The 26,007-nt window shown below is 35.4% G+C and overlaps 1 protein-coding gene across 4 annotated transcripts in view; it reads right to left on the bottom strand.

Annotated features, from left to right (window-relative positions):
- Positions 1-26,007, bottom strand: part of LOC145695224 (uncharacterized) — a 79,686-nt gene that overhangs the window by 36,557 nt on the left and 17,122 nt on the right. For all 4 annotated transcript variants that reach the window (XM_081772220.1, XM_081772217.1, XM_081772219.1 and 1 more), the window contains exons 2-3: positions 25,736-25,901; positions 12,492-14,635 (exon numbers count right to left, since the gene is read on the bottom strand). In XM_081772220.1, coding sequence (XP_081628346.1) covers positions 12,492-14,631 — 2,140 coding nt within the window. In that variant the 5' untranslated portion in view covers positions 14,632-14,635; positions 25,736-25,901. The remainder of the gene's footprint in view (positions 1-12,491; positions 14,636-25,735; positions 25,902-26,007) is intronic.

Genomic DNA, 26,007 nt, shown 5'->3' with positions numbered 1-26,007 from the left:
CACCTGTTCACGGGTCCATGCTTTTAACCTCTTCAATAACAAACAGAAGTAAACATTTTGTACGCAGTAGTATCATCTATCTACCACCATTAACCTACCATTTATTTGAACGATATCTCCGGTATTATTATTATTATTATTATTTTACTTAACCTATAATTTCTGAATATTTTATCTACAGAATTCTAAAGTAATCCTGTTTTGATTACTCCATCTATACGTTTATTCTGTAACTAACTGGTTCATACTAGCTTTGCTATTTTAAACACGAAATACATTACGGAACAAAGCAACGTTTATTTAAAAATAATAAAAGCATAACAGTTTCGCTAAGTAACCGAACATATTGCCTTCATCGGATACTGGATGTCTGACGAAACCTATAGGTGACGAAACGGTTACACATTTATTATTTTTAAATAAACGTTACTTTCTTCAGTGATTTGTATTTCTAGTTTAAGTAATTTATTCTGCGTATTTTATATTTATTTACAGTTTTAAATTAATTAATATTTTGTAAATATGAATTAAGTTGTATATACTTCAGTAAGGTCCTCAACTAATGAAGTTGTTTCAGCATACTTTGCTGCTGCTAGTCAGCAAGCTACCTTCTTTTCTTCTACAACAAAACGCGTGGTACGCGCTCTCGGTATTCTGTGCACTGAAAAATGATTTAACATGATAGGAAGTGATGGTTCCTATTGAAATTTTATTCTCTCTTCGTTAACGGTCTAAATATACGATGAAAAGATTGTAATGATTTATTAAAAATCTAACTCTTTGTAGCGAACTATTCTAACACCTTAGCTAATAACTTGAACTTTTGATCGTATCTGTTAGTGCATTCTTTTGTAATATTTACTAAACTAGTTTATTTACATTTGCGTTAACCTTTGAATGTACATAGTTAACATTTGATTTTATTATATACATGTAAAAGTTTCGAGGTAGCTCAACAGAATTCTCGCAGCTCAATTTAGGAATTTGTGCTGTACGAAACATTTACAATCACCTTTAATCTAGTAACCTTTTATTTGTAGCAAAAAGCTGACATATTTTCTATTCTTTAAATATTAAGTTTTATTGTGAATGTATCGTCATCCGCAATAAAAAGTTCGCATATACTGTAACTTCCACATTTTTATTAATAACTAAGTTTTCTTAATATATTATCGCTTCTTTGTGCTTTCCTTAACAAAGCAGTGTGTAAGGAATAATTATTTATGATTTTTGAGAAAAAATACAGCAGAATAAGAAAATTATAAGCAAAAAACTTTGATTGTTATGCAACTTTAGTCTGTCAGATAATTACGCAAAGAATATTCCGAGGAAAATGACTCTACACAGTGCACAAGTATTAGGAACACTCACAAATACGTAAAATTGAAAGAACAGAAAATAATGTATTTTTGAGATGAACATATAATTCACACTTCACGCTAAGTTCCAATATGGGAAATCAATCAATATCTTCAGTTGAAATTACTGAAAAAGACAGAAAATGATCATTTAGAACTCCAAGTGTAAACCTAGGCTTGGAGCGATTCTATAAGCTATATCAAACCCATTTTCTGAGTTACCTCTGTGGTCAAGCGTGTTTAATAATGCTGTTGAGGTTCTAGAAACAGAGGCCGGCGGTTTGAGCCTGTGTACAGTAAATTTCTTTTTTCAATATAGGGATGGCTTTTTTTTTTTTTTTTAAACATAAAGTTCTATTTTGAAGTGCTTGAAAAAACAAAATCAGATGAACTCTCACGTTTCAAAACTCAGTCGTATTTATTCGCCATCAGTGGCGTATCCTGAAAATTTATTCATGTTTACCGCAGCTTGTATAGGAAACTGAAATCTTTAAGTTTTACGCCCCACGTGCACACATATATATATATATATATATATATATATATATATATATATATATATATATATATATATATATATATATATATATATATATATATATATATATGTGTGTGTGTGTGTGTGTGTGTGTGTCTGTCTGTCTGTCTCTCTCTCTCCGTCTCTGTCTTCATAGTCCGGGAACGATCAAATATCTCCCGAAACATACAGATCAGGAAAACAAAAACAACACGTGTTCAATAGTTACATGGGTACGGGGTACTTCTATTATATTCGGTGGGAAGGGGGTAACTAAAATTTTAAATGTGAACCCACGTTTCTTATTGCACATTTGGATTCTCCAGAAAAAAAAAATGATCAATGATTTGACCCAGAATTGACAGGCCCTTCACGGATGGCGATGGAATCCACATAAAAAAAGGAGCAAGAAAACGTTATGAAAATAACGGTTGTAAGTGCCGCCGTCTGTGGTCAGATGGTTAGTGTACTGGAATTCGGCCTCAGAGGTCTTGAATTCGATTCCCGCGCAAGGCAACCACTTTGTTTTCCCAAATAATAATTTTAGACATTTTAGCTTCAATTAGTACTTTATTCAAGTTACACACAATACAAATTTCGATAATTGTTTTGCAAACTAGTTTTATGAAGTGGTACCTAGTAATAGGGTTATTATGGTTAGAGGTCATAGGGTTATTTACAACAAACCATTTTTGTTGCAATTTGTATTATCTTGCAAATTAATAAATTACGGAAAATACATTATTTTTATCGAAGTTAAAATGTATGAACTTATTATATGAATACAAATAAGTACACATAAAATTGTTACTTTGCGCGGGAATTGAAATTAGGATCTCTGATTCCGCAGGCCAATACGCTAACCGTATGACCACACAGCACAGGCCTGCCAAGTGCTAATTCGCGTGTTGTGTCTAGCCCCTCCCCGAAACAAAATCCTAAATATGCCACTGTATATTGATATCACTAGATAAATTTACCACAATCGTGTAAAAAATGTCCTTGGTGCTTCGTGTCTTCGTAAGTGGACACTGTGCGAATTACAAGGGGGATAAGGGGAAATCCATTTGGTAATGCTGGATGTATGCTATAACCAGGGACGTCATTTCAGACAACAATAGTATGGGAAACTATAACAGCTGTAGCCAAGGGCGTCATTTATGGGAGCAAGAGGGGACAATTACCCCAAAAGAGTTTGAGGAATACATATACTTTAATCAATTGTCTATTAATATACTAGTGCAAAACGTGAAAGTTTTATGTCGGTGGTGCTCTTGCCCCCCTCAACCCCCTCAAGCGAAGTCTCAAATGATGCCTCTGGTTGTAGCATATATCCAGCATTACCAAAGGGGATTTAACCTTCATATCCCTTATAGTTCACACTATCCACATATACGGATACGAAGCGTCAAGAACATTTTATGCACAACTGTGGTAACCATAATACATCTAGTGATGTCAATATACAGTGGCGTATTTAGGATTTTGTTTCGGGGAGGGGCTATGCACAACACTTTCATTTTTCCTTTTGGGTGCCGACAAATTTTAATGAAATTGTGCATATACAAAATTTATTTCGGAGGGGTCCTGAGTTCGATAGCCAGCCCCCTAAATACGCCACTGTCATTATATTTACGGATACAACTGACTTGAACATTTTTATTGTTGTACGCATTATAAATATATGGTGAATTAATATTTTACTTGTAGTTACAAATGACTACTTTATTCGTTACAAAAAGAAAAATGACTCGAGCGGGACCTTTGGCGCGTGAAGTGTAGATACTCCTCACTGTGCCACTTGATGACTTAACGCGTTCTATCATATATGCGAAGAATCAGTATCTTTAAGACGGGTTTTCTGGGTATTGCAGTGTGTAATATTGACACTTTAAATGTACACTCTTACCTCGCGAAAGGTGGCCCCAAAGTTCATTTACCAAAGTCTGTTTTCCCTTTGTCAGTAATTTGTGTATATTTCCTACTCGGTTATACACGTTTTACACTTATTTCCTGTAATCTTGAACGGCAGGGACACGAACACAGATACACTGAGAACATTTAAGATTTCAAAAGTTTTCACACCGGGAATAGAACTCGGGAACCCGTCCACCAGAGACGCGCACGTGTTAGCCACTAGACCACACAGGCAAGTTATAAAGCCAGCACGTTTTATTTGTTCTACTAGAAATGCTCAAGATATGCACTTGTAATATATTGAGTGATTTATTCAAGAGAGGAAAAGCACTTTACATTGAATCCTTTTCCTTGCTTCGTTTTTATTGTGTTTTCTTTGTATTTTTCTCACAGTGCATGAAATAGCAATTACATTTTTCGCTACAGTGTCCAGAAATACTATTTTAACTGATCATTAAACAGAAATCTGTCAGTGAAGTAATATGGGATAATGTGTGATATTCTATTTTCATACCGAGTTTCTTTGTGGCTAAGCGGTTAGCGTATGCACTTTTGACATAAGAGATTCGGTTCGATTCCCGATGTGAGCTCATGTTCGGATTGCACGTTAATCAGTAGGTACGCGTCTCATATAGCCTCGCTGCCGAAAGGGACATTAAACTCAAAATCAACTCAACATTATTTTTATACCATCAATAGAAGCAACGGGCAGACGATACTATCCGGCTAAAAACATGTATTTATTTCTGTGGCACATATTCCAAAGCATAGGACTATTTGCGACATTAACTACAAAAGCTTCAAGGAAAAGAAGCTTTATGAACATTAAGTCACTTCAAGCGTTAAAATCGCTTTATAACAATCCAGATTATGAATTACAATAACTTTTTATGTTGTAATTAAAAATACAAGCATATATTGTTTTTTATCTCTCTCTCACTCTCCCTCTCTCTACATATACACCTGTATATTGCAATACGTATCAGGAACATGAAAAGTTTTCATTTTGGACTTGCGGTTTAAGGTTGGTATTCAAATCAGAAATCTGTTCCCATTATAACAATGTTAACGTTCCTCATTTTAGCGTCTTAGTATAGATATATATGATGAAAGGGTGAATAAATGTGACTGAGCATTGAAACGTGATAGTTTATCTGATTTTGTTTTTTCAAGCACTTTAAAACAAATTCTAAAGAAATGTTTCCATATATTGAAAAAAAAAAAAAAAAACTTCCTGGACGCAGACTCGAACTGGCGCCCTTCGTTGCTAGAATTTCAAGAGGACTACTAAATACCCTTGACCACCGAGACAACTTATGAAAGAATACGTTGTAATATTGCTAATATATAGCTCCAAGCGCAGGTTCACACTTGAAGTGTTAAATAGTCGTTTCCTCCGTATTTCAGTAATTTCAACTGAAGATATTGATTGATTTTGCATATTGGAACTGCATGAAATGTGAATTGCTGAATTCAATGCAGAAATACGTAGTTATCTATTCAGTTTATGTTTCTGTTCAATAACTTGACATGTTAGTGAGTGTTCCTAATACCTGTTCCCTGTGTCGAGTCATTTTCCCTCTAATTTCCCCCCGAGATATTCTTCGCGTAATTATTTGACAGACTAAGGTTTCATAAAAATAAAGGTTTTTTTTGCTTATAATTTTCTTATTTTGCTTTATTTTCTCTCCAAAATTATAAATTATTATTCATTACTACACTGCTTTGTTAAGGAAAGCACACAGCAATAATATATTAAGAAAACTGAGTTATTACTGAAAATGTGGAAGTTACAGTATATGCGAACTTTTTATTGCAGAGCACAGTACAGCAATACGAGGGTCGTTCAACTTATTTCGGGACTTCTTTTCTTTCCAGGTTTAAACGGACGCCTAAGCTGGAGGTTTTGTATGCAGAAGAAACTGGCACCTGTGTCCTGTTACAGCTAGACGTCGCTCCTGGATAGACTGTTGCTCAAGATGGCGGACAACAGTGTGAACGTCTACGTGGAACTGCGTACTGTGATGAGTTTTTAGTGAACGAGGGCATAAAACCTGTTGAAATTTACAGACGACTTCAGGCTCACAAGGGAAGGGCCGGCCCAAATGGGGTACTCGAGTTTGCGAACGACATGTATCAGATATGAAAGAGGGTGTGAAACTATGTACATATGCAAATTTATAGCGGCTCAGGGCAACATGGAGAAGCATGAGAGCATGGAGAAGAAATATGGCCGACCACAGGGCTCAACAACACAGAAAGCTAAGGGATTGCTCCTTCCGCGCGTGAATGACCACAGAAATGAAGATCAAATGTTTAATAGTAGATGAATGATAAGATCTGTTATATGTTGGGGAACATGAACATCATGGTAGCCATACTGAAAGTGCCCATCTTAAATTTGGATTCACAATGTAAAGAAAAAGTAGGTCGTGTGGCACATCAAATAACACTGAAATTTTACCTGGAGTTCATTGGTGTTAGCCATTCTGTAGTAACTCTCTTGTGAGTTGAGAAGTAACATGAAAGTAAGTCATGAGGGGATATTTGCACAAACATCGATATAACCTGTTTGCCGTTTGGTGCATTGGTAAGATACAAGACAAATGACCAGCAATATATATGTGCAAAAAGCGACAAGCCAGTATGTTCTAATGAGTGTGTGGAAAATCGTATATGCTCTAAACTATCTGCAACATGTTGGCACGGGATGTGCATCTAGAAAAAGAGTACAACGAGTATTTGCACATGCGAAGAAAACATGGATAGTCATCGTCACGTTCAAACATCCGAAACAAATGAGGGCTGTGGATAATTACGATATGGTTCTTCATATATCATCACATAAGCAAGTATATTGATAAAGGTATATACCAATGTATGAAGGACAGTTGATGTGAAGAGTATCTATCAGAGTGTGATGGAACCACAAGAGCTGTTCACAGTATTCAGCCTGAGAAAACAGGGACTATTGCCTAATGCTGCTGACAATCCGATGATGTTTCACAACCAAAACAAAAGGACATTGAAGTCTGTAATTTTCCTGGATGCACTTCAACATATCCAGCCATGTAGAAGGCATGTTTGAAACTGGTGACCGAGGAGCACTAAACTGAAAGTACGTAAACGCTTGGAGATGGATGAAGTTGTCACGATGCCATACATGAAACCCATCATTATGTAACGCAGCATCCGTGATAAACCTTACGCACTGTTGGTGTGTGCTAAAGAATCTAACATTGAGAGATTGAATAGGTCCAATGCATTTAGGGGCCAGGCCCGTAGCCAGTCCAAAAGTGTAAAAGGGTGGTGATTCAACCATATTATAGTTCATTTGCAAGCCTACCATGAAAATTTTAAGACGGGTCAGTAAAAAGTTAGGTGAGACCCGGCCCCGTAGATACGGCCTGGGGGTATCAGTTTCCTATGAAACTCAATATTATTCGGAACAGTGGAATGTATCAGTTTATCATCTTTTTTACAAGACAACGAATCAACCAGCAGCAAGATGCGATTTTCGACAAACAAACAAACAAAAACTTCAAATCATCCCTGCAAATATTTGCTGATTTTCTAGCAAGTGCTTTGATATTCGAAAGGATGTCAGGCATCTTTGCAGGGAATTGACAATCTTTCCTTACTCTTAAATACTCTGCATGTAAACACACATTTTCTTTCGTCTGTATGCAAACCAAAGTTCTCCAAGCTCAAGTTTTTGCGTCTTACTAGTGAGACTTACACAGTTTCTATGCGTGCTTTTTGCATGTCACTTTTCAACTCACAATAGTGTTACTAGAGAAAGGTTAACTCCAATGAACTCCTGGTAAAATTTCAGTGCTATGTGATATGCCACATAATTCACTTTCTCTTTTATATTGTGAATCCAAATTCAAGGTGGAAGTCTTCAATATGGAGGCCATGATGTTCATATTCCCCAACATATAGCAGATCATATCATTCATCTACTACTAAACATTTGACCTTCATTTCTGTGGCCATTCAGCAATTCCTTAGCTTTCTGTGTTGTTGAGCCCTATGATTGGCCATATTTCTTCCAGCTCTCATGCTTCTCCATGCTGCCCCCAGCCGCAATAAATGTGCATATGTACACTCATGTCCAAAATGATTGTCGCATATCTATAACTGTCTTCGTGTAAGAATATAATTTGATAATGATTTTGCAGGGTACTTTTAATACTGATACTGTGTTTATAGTCGGGAAATGTATATTGGTATTAAATTGCATATGAAAAGAACTATAAATACGAAAATTAGAATGAGTAAAACAAAATGTTGCTTAATGGACAAGAAAGTTTTATTTTCATTGTTTTTCTTATTTACTGCTCTTTTGACATGAAATTTGCCACATACATGTCTTTGCCGATTATACAGATAATAACATTATAAGAAATACAGGGCGAATTCGTTATCAAATTATATTTCTACAAAAACATATTTATAGACATGCGACAATAATTTTGGACATGAGTCTACATAGTTTCACACCCTCTTTCATATCTTATACATGTCGTTCGGCAACTCGAGTAGCCCATTTGGGCCCTTACCTGGTCAGTACGGTGATGAGACATTCAGTCACAGTTAAGACATTTGAATGGTGTAAGTGCTTCAAAGATGGCCGTATATCTATTACTGACGATTCCGCTCGTGTGTGGGCTGTCATTCCAGAGGTCATTCAGTGCGTGGAGCAGTTGATCCTGGACAATCGTCGCATAACCTGTCGTGAAATTGCAATGGTGTGTAATCTGTCGTTAGGAACAGTGAACACAATAATTCATGATAATTTGTTGTTCCGAGAAGTGAGTGCACGCTGGGTCCCAAAGCAGCTGTCTGCTTTTGACAGACATAGAACAGATGAAGTCTGTAGAGAACTGAAGGAACGCTATGAAAGGGGAGGCCAGGATTTTCTGAATCGCATCATGACATATGACGAAGCATGGGTTTACCTTCCACCCCAAAATTCAAGAGCATCGATGCAGTGGAATCACCACTTCCCAAGAAATTTCGAACAGTTGCGTCTGCTGGTAAAGCTATGTCAAGTGTATTCTGGGATAAAAGGGAATTATTCACATTGATTTTTTATCCCATGGTGTCAGTATCAATAGTGAGTAAATTATTACTGCCGTGTTCTGCGTGATGTGCACAAGAAATTACGGAAGAAACGTCCGAGTTTGATTACAAAGGGTGTTCTCTTTTTGCAAGACAATACACGACCGCATACCGCTGAACGCACATTCTAAACAATCCAGGTACTCGGCTGGAAGATATTACCATCACTCCCTATAGTCCTGACATAGCGCCAAGTGATTTCCACCTGTTTGGCCCCCTGAAGGAATTCCTTGGATGAAAACATTTCAACACTGATGATGAAGTGAAGAATGATGTCTTACAATGGTTCCGTCGTAATACTAAATCTTTCTATGGCGAAAGCATTAGTTAAACGCTGGGATAAATGTATAACTGTAGCTGGAGGTTATGTGGAAAAATAAATCCAATTTCCACACTTTGAAATTTGTTCTTCTATTTGTTTTTAAAAAGTCCTGGATTGACTTGAACGATCCTCGTACTGACAGTACATTTCAACATTATATCAATTTAAGTGAAAGTGAATATTATAATTTGTAGTTATTGATATTTTGAAATTTGCGATATTGACATTATGGTGATTTTCTTAAAAAAAAAAAAAAAAAAAAAAAAAAAAAAAAAAAAAAAAAAAAAAATTACAAGCTCCAAATCTTAAAAGTTTTGGCATTGATTTTATTATGCGCTTCATTGATGACATGTTTATCGTAAGTCAGAGGTAGTTTACTACAGTTTGCTTAATCCCAGTGAGTGAGTGATCACTGGAAAATAGCCATTGATTCGTGTTAATAAAGAGCTTAAATTAAATATCAAATTAGAAGACAAAAGAGCTCGATATATTTGTCTTCCGATTGTGTCTACCGTCTTTAGGTATAGAAGAGCAGCCACAATTTGATACAGCTATTAGACTGTTTTACATTAGAAACGCTTTACGAATAAAAGACGGAAAAAGCATTGGTATCCTCTTAGTATTCGCCTGGTAGGACTATGGAGAACCGAATAAACTTCCGAAAGAAAATTGAGAAGAGAACTTCATGCAATTGAGATTTGGAGTCAAGTACCACGAAAGATTTAAGTTCTCAATGCATCGTATACCTCTACAACGAGCTCAGGAACTCATTGTAACACGCAAAGACTGTTCCAACGAGTCGCATTTTTCTCTATTCCTAAGATGCAAAGCAGTGCACCTAAAGTCTAATAAGGTAATGCAATCTAGGAAAGTGTGGTTCAAGCTGAAGAAGGTCCTGTAACAGTGTAGTGTCAGGGTGTCTACTAAAATTCCCAAATGAAATTTCGTGACCTTTTCTTTCCCAAACCATAAAATTTAGTATCATTCTCAAGAGCGAATTGGGCCGAATTTTCATGCATGCGATAGAAGCGTGTTTTGCCTGAGATTTGGTAGCGTTTAAAGCCGACCATAGACAATTTTGGTGTTGAATTTTGACGTTTTATAGAACAAAATTTTCTATTCTATACTTATATTTGTGCAGATAAAAAAAATCTCAACTCAAAAGCTAAATTTCGTCACTTTTTCTTGACTTTCATGACCGTTTTCTGATTTCGTGACTTCTTCATAATTTTTGTGAAAAACACCCTGAGTGTCTTCATGTCGTAACTTGAGACATATCCATACAGAGATGTAACATGAACCAGCATGTTTATTTAAACGTTCTATGACCAAAGTTGCAATTTGCTCATAACCTTCACAAGAAATATGCAGTGCACACTCTCGCCTTTCAAGATAATAAATGCCATGTTCACAGGATTTTAAGTTCTGAACGTAGTTTCAGGAACATCTGTTATAGCATATACCATATATAGCATATAAGAACCATGTCGCATCTGTTATAGCATATAAGGACAATCCAACTGAATCTCTGTACAACTATTTGGAGCAACGGGTGAAAAGCATAAACAGATACCTCCGAACTTTGCAGGAATACGTAATCTACTAACGAATAAGTAGTTCAACATCGATCTGGCATACCTCCAACACTTCATGGAGTTATTTTCAAACAGAGCCCAGGCAGTCTTATTTGGCATTTTGTTTAGGTTGTTTCAAAGCTTAAAATCCATGTCTCACACTACTGCCATAAAAATAATTCAGTACTTACTAGGATAGTAATTGCTGGACGTTGCCACACTCTCAATCATATTAAGTGGAAATGAAAGAAACAAGTAGAAAATAGTTATTGGTTCGAGTTTACTGTCCTTTTTCAGCACTGAAGTCATATAACAAAATGGACCTGCAGTTTTATGTGAAATCCGAATTACCGTAATAGTTCAAATTTCAAGGCTCTCCCATTGGAAATCGAATCCGGGATCCCGTGCACCAAAGGCGCGTGCCCTAGCCACTAGACCAGTGGGGGAGGGCTAAGTGGAAAACAAAAAGGTAAAAATTAGTTCTGCAGAGAAAAGGGCGCTCGGCAATTTTCTTTTTTTCCTGTCCATTGAGGGCCGTGTCTTGTTTCCTGATATTTAGACGGTGCTGAAATTAGGCAGTATGGATGTATCGACCGTTTTCCGGCAATAAGGATTTGTTCGAAAATCATGTTTGGGTTTTACGTAAGTAAGTGACATTTATTCTTACCTAGGTAGTTACTTACAATTACAATTTAGTAATTCAGCAATTTATAAGCAAGCAACACTGGTAAAAATAAATAAATAAATAAATAAATAAATAATAAGAAAAGCAAAAATGAAAAGACGAGGTACAACGGAAGCTGCAAAAGAAAGATGCAACGATAATATGTATATGTATCTTATGTATATGTGTTATAAAGGACAATGGTCCAGTACATAAGATACCCTTTTTATTGATAGACCTTTATTTATACTGTTAAATGTTGTGGCCATACTTGTACATTTAGGCTGCTAATACATAATAAGTAACAATGCTATCTTGGAAGGATGTGTTTTTCGAATTACAGCTAATAAATGATAAGTATTAAATTCAGTGCCTTAACAAAATAAGAATAATTTAATTTCTTGGACTAATTATCGTAGAAAGATTTGGTGTTAAAACAATCGAACTGGGACAGCAATAAATATTATACTGTTTGTTGCAAGGACAATAGTAAAAATAAACATATATTTTATTTCCAACCGGTAAGAGATATCACTTCGCTCCTCTTTACCGTCTATTAAAACTGTAAATTTCTTATCCTATTGTTTTTAAGTGCTCCGATGAATATACCACAGACAAATCGCCGAAGTTATAAGGTACAAAAAATTATACAGCTTAAGATGTATTTTTTGTAAACTATAACTCAAGGTCTATTACTTCTGTCCCTAAACAGTTATGTATATATGACGAGATAACCTAGATCGACGTGTCCTTGAAGGGTGGTGTAGTAAGCTTTCCGATGGGCTTAAGGTTACCAGACTGCCATGTGTATGCCTTGTGCATTCGTTGTTGTTAAATTTACTCAGTTCGAGCTCGAACTTCAAATGTCTTCTTGTAACATAAGAATGCACTTAACCAGCATACATGAATGTAATACAGAAAGAAACACATGTAAACAAGAAGACTGAACCTGTTATGAAACTTCTGCAGTCACTAGACAATTACTATTAATATTGAAAATAGAGTTACTCACCTGACACAAATATCTTAGTAGTCTTTTCTTCATTTTCGCCTTTTCGTCCCTTCCTGTACCTTCGCCTTTGCTTTTTATTGTCCTGCCCATCGCCGCCTTCACTATTCTGTAAAGATTCAGTGTTCCCACTTTTCACATTTGTTGCTCCGTTAAGCTTGGTGTTCGTCAGAACTGAATTTTGGACTGGGTTACCATGTACGAGAGATTTACGGTACATGCTGTTAACGTACTCTTTGCGATAAGGATAACTTTCACCTGACTCAGAGAATTTCCTATCACTGGTTCGTTTTATGGCACTTACCAATTTACGTTGATCATTAGTACCATCTGGCTGACTCAATCTGACATGAATCCTATCTTTGGAATGTCTGTCCCATGTTGATTGATCACCGTAAAGCACAACTCTACAGATTTCACATCTTATTTCTCGCACTGCATTCCATACTCCATTCTGCACTTTTCCTTCAGTTCTTTTCTGCTTTTCTGTGGTATGCCTTCGCCCTTGACAGTGAGTCTGCCAGGAGACTTCATCGTGCATTTCAGCCTGGCAAACATCACACCAATATATTCTAGCGCGATTCTGCCTTTCAGTTGTTTCTTTCTGTTCAGAAATAGGCAACATTTGCTGATGCTTGGCTCCATTAATGTGCCAGTCCACATTGTTTCTGCCAATAATTTTCGTCTCACATATTTCACACCAAAATAAAACATTTGTCCTTCTCTTTATATGTTGAGCTAACAAACATGATTCCTCCTGTGAACTACTAGCAGCAGGCTCCTTGCTGTTAACAACACTCGAACTAGTTTGTTTTTCATCCTTGCTGCTAATAACACTTGAGCTACTTTGTTTTTCATCACTTACGCTTTTGCTTGCAGTACTCAAATCTGGAGTCGCACACTTCTCACTACTGCCTCTGTGCACTACAGGTTCATTTGGGGTATTCACTTGTACACCAGATAGAAGACTAGAAGCTTTTTCCTTCTCATCCCTTTTTCCAATCTGTCCACACTCTAACCAAAAGTTAAGCCTACATAAATGTTTCCTACCTTTAACATGTGTTTTTACCATCTTTCTACCCGGTGGCAGCACACGATCGCATATAAGGCACTTAAACAATTCCATATCACCATCCTTAATAACTACAACTTCTTCTGGAAAATTTTTTCTTCTCTCAGTCATCTTTGGACTCCGTATACTTTCACTCTGATCGTTTTTAGAAGTTCTTTGTTCCTTGTGTACTTCATCTGTAGTATTGTTGTGGCTTTTATCACTTTTCGCTCTTTCAGCGAGAGAAGGTATTTCACTTTCAAATGCTTTAATGAATCCCTCAGCGTACAACTTCTCATGCATTTCTAGATTTCGTTTATGTCTTTTCCCTTTTGCGTGAATAAAAGAATCGTATCTTGTCATTGCAACGTCACAAACGGTACAGAATACTTCATTTCGCGGAAAACTGGGAAAGCTCACTTTCCGGAATGGTCCCTTGGGAATTGATGAATGTTTATTAGTTTTCTGTTCACTTACAACAGTGTTTGATGGGATTTCAGTGTTCTCCGATGCTGCTTCCATTTTCAATTTTTCCACCATTTTAAGGACACTGCCATAATTATTTTCATCATTACCAGTAACGGATCCCGTACCTGAAGGAAGTGTTTTGTTATTTTCATCGTTACCATGCATAATGTTCATAACTTCTACCTTCGTTAGTTCTTTCACTTTCGTTGTTCCTTTTTCACATTCAGGTTCTTCTTCAGAGGTACTATCACTTTCCATTTCTTTCTCCTCCGCATCGTCACACTCATCTTCTGATTCTTCCTCCATTAGCTCTTCCTCCTCAACATCAGAGTCTTCGTAATAATCATTATCTTCTGTATGCCACAAGTCGTTACTATCATCTTCCTCTGAGTCGTCCTCGACATTCAAAACTGGCTGCTCTTCACCGATACAGCTTTTCTCCTCTGAATCGTTAGTGATAGTTCTATCGTGAAGCGGGTTATCTTCTAAAAATTGCTTTCCATCGCAGTCAGTTGTAACAGGTTTAAGATCTCCTTTGCAATCACTTAAACTGCTGGCTTCCTGTTGGTTATCACTTAAACTGCTGGCTTCCTGTTGGTTCTCCATCTTCGCAACTTTAATCATTGATCTAAAAGAAGAAAAATATGGATTTTTGTATTTAGTATAACTTTTCATACTTGCAATATATAAAGTTTATCAACTATATCACTATGAAGAATTCTAAAGAAATTTAATTTTTTTGAAACAAAATATCTTTTCAAACCAAGAATTAATTCAAATATGTAAATAGTTCACACACATAATTCGAACAAAAAGTTACTTCCTTTTTCTCAATGAAACATTCTATTAACAAGTATAAAGTTCTCAACGAATTATTTGTCCTTAGTTATAGCTCCGAGGACTTATTTTTAATATGTGCAGTGAAATACCACTAGTTAATCATTTCATAATCCAAATTTATATATATATATATATATATATATATATATATATATATATATATATATATATATATATATAAGTTGTCAAATATTAAGACAGCAATGTCAATAGAATAGTAAAGAATAAATGTGAATCGAGTTCTGCTACTTGTAGTTTCATGTACAGTCATGTCCAAAATGCTTGTTGCATGTCTATAAATATGTTGTTGTAGGAATATAATTTCAGAACGATTTCTCCCGGTATTTCTTACAACGTTAGTATGTGTATAATCGGCAAAGACATGTATGCGGTAAATTTCATGTCAAAAGAGCAGTAAATAAGAACAATATAATGAAGAAAAGCCTTTCTTGTCCATTTACCAACATTTTGTTTTAATCATTCTAACTTTCGTATTTATAATTCTTTTCCTATGAAATTTACCATAAATATACGTACACTCATGTCCAAAATGATTGTCGCATATTTATAACTGTCTTCTTGTAAGAATATAACTTAGTAATGATTTTGCAGGGTTCTTTTCATACTGATACTATGTGTGTAATCGGGAAATGTATATTTGTGGTAAATTTCATAGAAAAAGAATTATAAATACGAAAATTAGAATGAATACAACAAAATGTTGCTAAATGGGCAAGAAAGTTTTATTTTCGTTTTATTGTTCTTATTTACTGCTCTTTTGACATGAAATTTGCCACATACATGTATTTGCCGATTATACACACACACTAATATATCAGAAATACCGAACGAATTCGTTATATTCCTACAACACCGTATTTATAGACATGCGACAATAATTTTGGACATAAGTGTACATTTCCCGATTATACACATAGTAACAGTATTAAAAGTACTCTGCAAAATCATTATTAAATTATATTCCCATAACAAGACAGTTATAGATATGCGACAATCATTTTGGATATGACCGTACAATTCGAATTTTATGTACAGTCGTATCCAATCGTCACATACGTCAACATACGTCAAGATTCATCTTCAACCAAAACGGAATTTTAACCTAAATTATTTGTGATTTTCTACTACCAAAGATTTCACGTATATTCAAGAGCGCATCGCAGTTTGCACATAATACGCGAGTAAATTAATTACGATCGATTGACAATAAGGTTTCAACTTTAGCTCTCAGCTTGAGCAAAATTTTAACAACTTCTAATATGCGATTGATATTTAATTTTCAACGTAAACTGACATGTGAACGTGTCTGGTATGTGATGGAAGCACCCATGCACTGTAACACTCTACAGACTGCCTTATATTTGGTGATGAGTAGTATATGAGGCAATATAGTACGGATATTCGTGTGCAATACGCCAGACCTGGTGGTGAAAAGTGTGATACCGTTCCAAATACAGAACACTGTAGGTGCGCCGCAATTCGGTATCAATGTATCCACGGCTGCCAGAGTATTAACTGTATAGAGAGAATGATATCCAAAGTGACGACGACATACAGGACTTGTGGCACGATGTTACCAGAGAAGAGGAATAGTGTATAGAAACCAAATTTAGGTGAAAGGGATAGTCGAACAGTGAAGAAGTTTCTCACAAAGAACCGTAGAGCTATACGGCACAACTGAGTGGATAACTTAATCATCTAGAATCAGCTGTTTCTATTATCAGTCCGACGAGAGCTGCATAAGCTCAACCTCGCAATCGGGTTGCGATTTTGGAACTTCTGATCACAGTCGCCAACGAGGTAGGAGGAAAATGATGCCGTGATCATAAAGCATGTACCGCATATGATTGGAAGAGAATAATATGGTCCAATGAATAATTGTTCTCTGTTTTCTACCAAATCTATTCGTTGGATTGGAACTGGGCGTTCCCTTCAGGGCTATATGAGACGTTTAAGGTGGAATTCGAACTACCGTAATGCGTTCTGATTTCAAAGCTGTTCCACGAGAATAACCCCCGGGACCTGCGTATCAAAAGCGCCCACGCTAGCCATTAAACGGAGGGCTAACGCCTGGGCTTATGTATTGCGGACACCTAAAGAGGTGAATGCTTCTCCAAACAGCCTGCTTCCTACCTTAAACAGAGTCACCTCTGCGCTAATGGGGACCGCAATTTCATGGTGTTCCCTTAGCCTTATTATTTAGGGCAGTGTCAACACGCCGTCTTATTTGTTGCTGCAATTCACCCGTCAAGTGGTGGTATGGTTCGCGCATAAATTGTCTTCCTTTGTTTGAAATAGGGACGATTATCACTCATGTTGATGTTTCTATTGTAGCAGTTTGTGGATAGTGTAGTAAGTTATATATGTGGACAATTTAAATATTATGCTTATGTTTTATTGACAGGAATACGCTGCAGATATTCTGTGTAAACATTTTTTATGGAAGTTTCGAATATGTTAAGTCATTTCAAGGAAGTAATAACAAAAACGATTAAACGATATTGTCGCTAGACTAGTGTATAGAAACACTTGCTCTCAATATGACTTGAAAACATTGAGAGCAAGTTCGAAAGAATGTCAAAGGAAATCGGTGAACTACAAGACTACACGAGTTATCTTGAAGGTAAAATAGAAGACTTAGAAAATAGGAGCAGAAGACTAAATTTAGTTTTTTATGGAATAAGTGAAAGTGCTAATGAAACATGGGAAGAAAGTGAACGAAAAGTTTCTGAAGTGATACGGAATAGACTGGGAGTGGAAATAAATGAACTTGATCTCGATAGAGGCCATAGATTGGGAAGGAAGACCGAAACAAGAAATCGGCCTATAATATGTAAATTTTCAAGCGACAAGAAAAAAACAGTGTGTGCTACGAAATAGGAGCAAACTGAAAGGCTCGAACATTTATATTGTACAGGACTACTCTTACAAAGTAAGACAAGAACGCAGGAAACTAGTTTTATTTAAATAATGCTAGGAGAGCGGGTTCTTATGCATATCTGCAGTTCAGGTACTTAAACATAGACGGGAGGAAATTTACATTATGGGATCTGGAGAATGGAAAACACCAAAGAGACCAGGAGCGCGAAGACAATATGACACCCGTGTCGCCAGCAGAAAAGCCGGAGGTCACGGTCGTTCACAACCTTCAACTGTCCGTGAGGAAACCCAAAATAACCCCATCCCTCTATCGTCTCCCTCCCCCTCAAGAAAACAGGCGCACAGTGCAAGTTTGGTCAACCGGAAATCAGATTACACCAGATGAGATAAATGCCTCAAGGGACAGTTCCATGTAAGTACAAACAGCAATGTCTATGTACCTAATATTTCTTGTGACCGTATTGAAGATAAAAATAATAAAAGTAGTGAAAACAAAATCAAAGCGAGAAATAAAGCTTTTTCATTTTATTTTCAAAATGTAAATGACTTAGGACCAAACAATCTGAATTTTTTACAAGTGTGCTATCAAATAATTATGATGTAATTGTTGACAATGGTCTGTGTGATAGTTTTTATAATTCGGAATTTTTTTTTGATTGTATATACACTGTATTTAGAAAAGACAGGAATCTTGAATTGCTTGGGAAGTCAAAAGGTGGAGGGGTATTACTGGCGGTACTTAAAAAACATAGAATGTTTCATGTTAATTCAGATGACAATGGATTTGAATGTATTCTCACAAAACTTGTGACAAATAGTGTAACTATGTATGTTTGTGCTGTTTATATAGCACCCGACTCCAATTTAATAATTTATAAAAATTTTTGTCAATTCATTGAATCCAATTGCCCAGTAGGGAGCACTATTCTTTGTATGGGAGACTTTAATCTTCCAGAGATAAATTCAAGTTTCTCCTTTTTGAATTCATCAGGCGCCTGTAAAAGTCTTTTCAACTTTATTAATTTATTTGGTCTAAATTCGATTAACAATGTACAGAATAAGAATGGTCGCACATTGGACTTAGTAATTACTAATGTTGATGACGCTTCTATTGAAAGAGTAGAGCTTCCTTTGGTTTCTGAAGATAGGCATCATCCTGCATTGGAAGGCTTATTGTACCTAAATCAACCATCAATAAGAGATAAACTGCAAAACAATTTACAAGGTTTCAACTTTAGAAAGGCAAATTTTACTAAAATGTACATTGAATTACTAAATGCTAACTGGGACTGCCTCAAAGATCTGAATGATGATAACGTGATTGTTGATAAGTTTTATGAAATTGTTTATAATGCGATACATGTCAGTGTTCCCTCTAAGAATTTTTTTAACAAAAATTATCCCGGTTGGTTTACGTCCAATATTATTTAAAAAATTAAATGTAAGTCCTATCACCATAAAAAATGGAGAAACGGTATGGATGATCGTTTCGTTTCATAAATCGGAATTTTGTAAACTCCAGAAAGAATTGAAAACAGAAATAGAGTTATCGTATAAATCTTTTGTTTTTGAATCGGAACACATGGTAGAGAGGGATCCTAGTCAATTCTGGAATTTTATAAAAAGTGAAAATAGGCATCTTTCTACAGGCGTCCTTACGTATAATGGTAAGGACCTGAGAAACAATAATGATATTGCAGAGGAATTTGCTAGCTATTTTAATTCAATTTATATAGTAACAGCAGAGCGCATTATGATACAAATAGATTCATGCCTGATGGGACAGCTTACGAAACATGAGATATGTTTTTCTTAAATGAAATCGCTCTAGAGGGTGTTGAGGAAGCCATAAGAATGTTGAAACCTAAAAGATCGTACGGATCGGATGGTATACCACCGTACATTCTTAAGGGTTGTATAGACATTCTTAAGCATCCTCTACATACAATTATAAATATGTCATTAAAAACAAGCGTGTTTCCGGACAAGTGGAAAAAAGCCATAGATTGTCCTATCCCTAAATCTTGTGATGCGAATAATATACAGAATTTTAGGGCTATTTCTATTTTATCAGCATTTGCCAAGGTGTTTGAGCAAGTAATATTCAAGAGGATAATGTGTCATGTAAAACCCGTCATTTCAGTATATCAGCATGGCTTCTTAAAGAATAGATCAACATCCACTAATTTAGCCATTATTACAGATTTTATTGCAAATGAATTGGATAGAGGGGGTCAAGTGGATGTGATCTATACTGACTTTTCAAAAGCCTTTGATTTGGTAGACCATGATGTACTGTTGCAAAAACTAACGACTTTTAAAGCTAACGACAAAAACTAACGACTCTATGCAAGCAAAAAGTTTTTTCGCATCCTATTTGCAAAATCGTCAACAGGCCGTCATGTAAAAAGGATATGTATCTAAAAAATCCACAGCCTTATCTGGAGTCCCTCAAGGTTCAAATCTTGGTCCACTTTTATTTCTATTAGTGATAAATGACCTACCGTCTTATATTAATTATTCTAACACTCTTCTATTCCATTTTTTTTTTTTTTTTTAATATTCTCCAAAATTAATTCGCTTGAAGACTGTGCAAAACTGCAAATAGACTTATGTAATATTAGGAACTGGTGTGACAATAACAAGTTTAAGTTGAACATAAATAAATGCAAAACTCTTTCCTTTACCCGCGAAGAAAACACCATTAAATATGACTATTCTATTGAAGGAACTATTTTAGAGACACCTACTTTAATTAAAGATCTAGGAGTGCTATTTGATCCTAAATTAAGTTTTACTCATCATATTGAAACAATTGTTAATAATTCATACATAAATCTTGGCTTTGTTATGAGAATAGGTAAGGAGTTTCAAAACGATGCTACGTTAATGAAACTCTACTTTTGTTTTGTGAGATCGCAATTAGAATATGCGATTCTGTCTTGGTCACCAAAAACACAAAAACACATAGATATGTTTGAAAGAATACAATCAAAATTCTTGAGATTACTTGCTTATAGAAAAACTGGCATATATCCAAAATACGAGTCGTATTCAGAAATAGTACAAAACTTCAATATGAACACGTTGAAACAACGGAGACAACATACGGATCTTTTATTTTTACACAAATTACTACATGGTAAAATTGACTGTCCCAATCTTACTTCGAAGGTTCAATTGCATGTCCCATCAGGTAAAATCCGCGTAGGAAATAGCAGTACATTTTACTGCAGAAAGGCAAGAACAAATATCCTCGTTAAGTTTCCTATATGGAGAATGAGTGGTTCCTACAATGCAATTGAAAGGATAACTTCTACAGATGTTTTTGGAATGTCGGAGACAGTATACAAGAATAGCCTTAAAAATATGTGACAATGAAAATATATAAATGTATAACCTTGTTAATATATATATATATATATATATAACTAAGGGTAAATGTATTTGAAAGGAACAACACTGTAACTGGGCCTAGAGCCTGTTGTGTTGAATTAATGAATAAATGAATAAATAAATAAAAAATAATAACAGATATAATAGTTAAGCGAAACTGATGCAATCGTTGAATTAAAGATGATGTATTCTTCAATGGGTCATAGTGCTGGCGACAAAAATTACGGGAAGGAACTCCCTGACTTTTCCGTTTTCCAGAACATTTTCTAAAATCTTCCTTGACATGTAATTGGCCATATACTTTCCCATGTTGATGGATAAACAAGACCAAGAACACATGGTAACGATGATACATACGTATATTTTTCCCTGATCAACTAGAAAAATGAATAATAATAATAATAATAAACAAATAGAACTATTTTATCACGGAATTACAAAACAAAGGTTTTCCTAAAAACAAAAACTTAAAGATCTTTAACTTGAATCTGTAACTTTAAACGCATGACATAAGTTTCGTCACATATGAAAAGAAAAAGTCTGTGTGACACTCACCGAAAAAGAGTGCATGAATGTACAGAAAAATGGCTTTGATATATTAACAAAATATCTTTAGAAAGAAATCAATACTATTATATAATTCATTTCACTCTTCTCCAAACGCTTTATATCCTCATCAACGTTGTATACATCATCCATTATTTTAGTCTTCCTAGTTTCAAGCTCGTTCAGAATCATTTTTATTTTGCTGTATTTAACTTTCATTTGTTTCCTATTCCTCTCGTCGTTTTGTTGCTTTTCCAAATGAAGACGAGCACTTCGTGTGTAATAAATCCTGGATTTCCTTATTCTCACGGCCACCAGAAGAAGCTCCTGAATGGTACACAAGTTAAGTGATACTAAAGTTTGTTCTTTAAAATAATTTTGTATACAGTGTGCACTGACTGAAAATACTCTATCTAGATTTAAATTGCATCAGAGAAAATCAAGACCATTTTAATAAGATCTATAGATCATATTACTCTGAAGTATCCAAATTCTTTAGCGAGAGGTCATATAAACACTGACCAGTTCTAGAATACTGCCTGATAATAGTTTTTCAATTTGGATTCGAACAAAACTCTTTGAACTGACTCACAACTGTATCTGCAAAATTCCATCTAACAATTATTTTCAACTAATTGACCTCAAAAAGACTTCATATGATCCACTCCAACATCAGATCCAAATACGAAAGAGTTCTATTCTATTTATAATTTAAAAGTGGCTTCTCCAGAAGTTTAAGAACAAGTTTCTGTACAGTCTTTCTGGAATTTCGGCGAAAATCCAAAATGTTCAAAGCCACTACTGGTTGACATTTTATAAAAGCAGCATATGTAGTGAAACTAATGTCAACATTTTTCGCAGGGAGATGATTTTCCTAATTTTCAACATCAATTCGTACACACGAATCTGAAAAACTGAAAACTTTTTGCTTTACAAACTTATTTTATTTTTTATTTATTTATTTATTTTTTTTTTAAATGATACCCGACAAATTGTAAAGAAATGGACTGACAGGAGAGTCAGTCTGAAATTCGTTAAGGAAAGGTTCTAATTCTAAAGCAAGAGTTAGGAACAATCATTTTACGAACACCTTCTTCTCATATCTCTTCCAACATACCTGATACGTTGAATATACAACAGAATATACGGAGCTCGCTTGGCAACACTACTGTTTCCAAGCCAACACAGAACAAATATGACTGAAAAATTTCCTGATCCTTTATAACAATGATTCTCAACCTATAGTGAACGCCCACGACATCATGGCACAAGTGTTGGATCTTTTATTATATTAAAAATAATAATAATACCGGTAATATAAGGTATAAGCTTGTAAGTTTCCATAAAGTAGTAATTGCGTGTAGTACTAAGAATTATTGCTCACTGGAGGCGTTCACTAGTACAGACTGTCTGAAAAGTAAATATAACTAATTTTTCGTGATTTTCAAATTCTAAAATTTCGCGACACCCTGTGGCAATGAGCGACACACCAGTTTGTTGCGACATACCAGTTGAGAACTACAGCTCAACAGAAGTGTACTCGTCATGGTGTGCTGGACCATTCTTAAATAAGTTATGCAGAACTCTTAAAAATTATATGACTCTCCAGTTTAGTTACCTCAATTGCGGTCTTAAATGCTCCATGCAAAGTAAGTAATCCACAGCTTTTTGTATGTAGTATTACGGGTCATCCGACATCTAACGTCGACGTCTTGATATCTAATTTGGAAATACGCAAAAATGTAAAATTTACATTGGGGCCATCCACTGGAATTTGACTCATGTTCTTTTACGTTTAAAGGTGGAAGAGTACCTGAAAACAGATCAGGAGCTGCAGAATTTCTTAAAAAACGCCCATGTTATATATAGCGTGCATATTTGCCCTTATGCGGTGCTCAAGAATCGCACATTTATGGTTCCTTCAACAATGAATTAGTTCGCTCCTAAAATACGGTGATAATCCATAAACCTTTGTATGCTATTTTGTCACGTTGAAGTTGCATCTTTCCGACAATCTTACTGGTAACACTTTCACTTCTTTAGCAGCAATGTGCATTGACGTATATCGTTATGCATTGAACAAAACAAAGTAATTCTGCATTTGTAATGCTATTTTTTACTAAGAATCCTTGAAAACTATCCTGTTTCGTTCCCGAACTCGTATCCACTCGCACCATAGAATCCACATTTGAGCATGCAACATCATCTGAAAACTCTATGTTCTGTACAGAAGGTGCAAGTAGGAATGACAGACGAAGTTAAAAGGTACTGGCTTGATTTCTTGATTTATATAGGCACAACTCAGCAAAAAGACGCTCCGGAAAATATTACAGCGAGCAAAAGATTTACCACCTGGTACTTCCCGAATCCATGATAAAGAATTACCTAACAAGCAGGGAAGATTGAACGTCGTCTTGGGATACTTCGAAGCTGACATGTTCGTTATCTGCATTAGATACAAGGAACACTAGATACAACGAATACCGAACACAACGACTACACCACCTCTACATTCCTCCGCTTCTCAACAGCCTTACTATGCAACAACATGCTACTGTAAATAAAAGCCTGTTGTTGATGATTGCATTAATTTTTTTCTGCCGCATACCCTGTCTCGATCCCTGCATAAAATTAACTTGCATTTGCTACTTCTTTTTTCTTTTTGGGACACAACCAGTTTTTATGTTCAGTCTAGGCGTTTAAGCATTGTTAAGTTTCTAAAAACTGAAAATGTCGAACTATAACACGTAAACAACGAAATACGATCGCGCTCTTAATACACGATAACAATGCACATACAATCATTCTCACGTTGCTATTTATTCATTTTCAATTTCTTGTAATAAAACCTTCCATACACTGACATCAGCTTTATCAGCTACTTTCGTAAACTCATAAGCATTTCCGAAATAAACCCATGCGCGAATTAAAACACATTACAATAAAAACACAGAAGCAAAAATATGAGTAACCGTATTTAAAAATCCTTTCATTTGTGTAATGTAGGACAGGAAACTGATAAAATGAAAAGTGGGAACGAAGAAAGAAGAAGGGTGGAATTGTGTGCGTCGAAAATGAATTTTCCGTTGATCATTGATCGTTGTAGATGGTTCACCAATATGATATTCCGTTGCACAAGCGACACAGAAAAATATAATGCACACATCTACAAAACACAAGTTACTGCACATCGTTAGTGGAAAACACAGCTAAGTTTCAAAGTCTGAAGTTATCACTTAGCAAAACAAGTATTGAATCATATCTGAAATCGTCTTAGAATTTTCATTTCATATGTTTTTCAAAAAATCTCATTCTTAGTAAATCGAAATTCCCTGACTCTTAGCACAATTTTCTGACTTTTCCCGGTTTGTCGCAATTCTGGTATAAATCCTAAAAGAATGTGTGAAATCTTCCGTGGAAGAAAGAAATAAAAGATTACAGAACCATAGAGTACTGAATTTATAGTGGTTGCTATACTTACAGCACAGTATCGTGCTAGCTTTATTCGCCTACTTCGGCCACGATAGATTGTAATCAAACCCTCATTTAGAAACCAACACCACTTAATATATTACTTAATCACAAATTTCTACTCGCTATTTAACCAATCCTTATCTATGTTAATTTTCGGTTGTTTTCAAGAATAAACAAATTTTCAAAGAACATTCTTTCAGTTTTATTTTGGGCTCCAAATAAATTTACTGAGTCTACAATATAGTGTTGTGTTTCTTGTGGATGTTACGAAATTTCTCTGAAAGCGGATTTTCTACCTTTGCATTCCTAGAGCGAATTCGACAGGAAGATTTAGCTTTCTTTTAGCCCCCAATCAACCATCTAGCCAACTGTATTTTCTCACGTATACTCCTGACTTTTTTTTAAATAGGGATTCGTGTAATAATAAAAGGAGTATATTTCTTAAGTATTTCTTTGAAACTAAAACTACATTTCCATAAAAATTCAATAAACATAATTCACAATAAGTAAGTATAACATGCAAATTTAAACACAAAATCACAGTATTTCAGTACTTAAACAATGTACGTACTTGAAACTTCTTTACTGCATTACTTCAGCTTTTCTACAGATACATTCAGTGATATATTTGTATGCACGCAAATTTCTTCCCAAATTTTACATTACATTTTAGCTCCCAAGTACTCTTCGTGAGTAATGTCGCTCGTCACTGGTTGCTCGTAATGTCGCTCGTCAACCTATAGGAAAAGAAGTTACGATATTAAACTATGCTATAACAAATCAATTCACTTTTAACTCTATGTGACAGTGCCGTGCCATGGAGGGGCGAGCGAGGAGACGGCC

This window comes from Thermobia domestica, chromosome 9 (genome assembly GCF_964235325.1).
Source record: "Thermobia domestica chromosome 9, izTheDome1.hap1.1, whole genome shotgun sequence".
NCBI lineage: Eukaryota > Metazoa > Arthropoda > Insecta > Zygentoma > Lepismatidae > Thermobia > Thermobia domestica.
The sequence above is the reverse complement of the archived record's forward strand: the minus strand, read 5'-3'. Positions and strand labels throughout refer to the sequence as shown.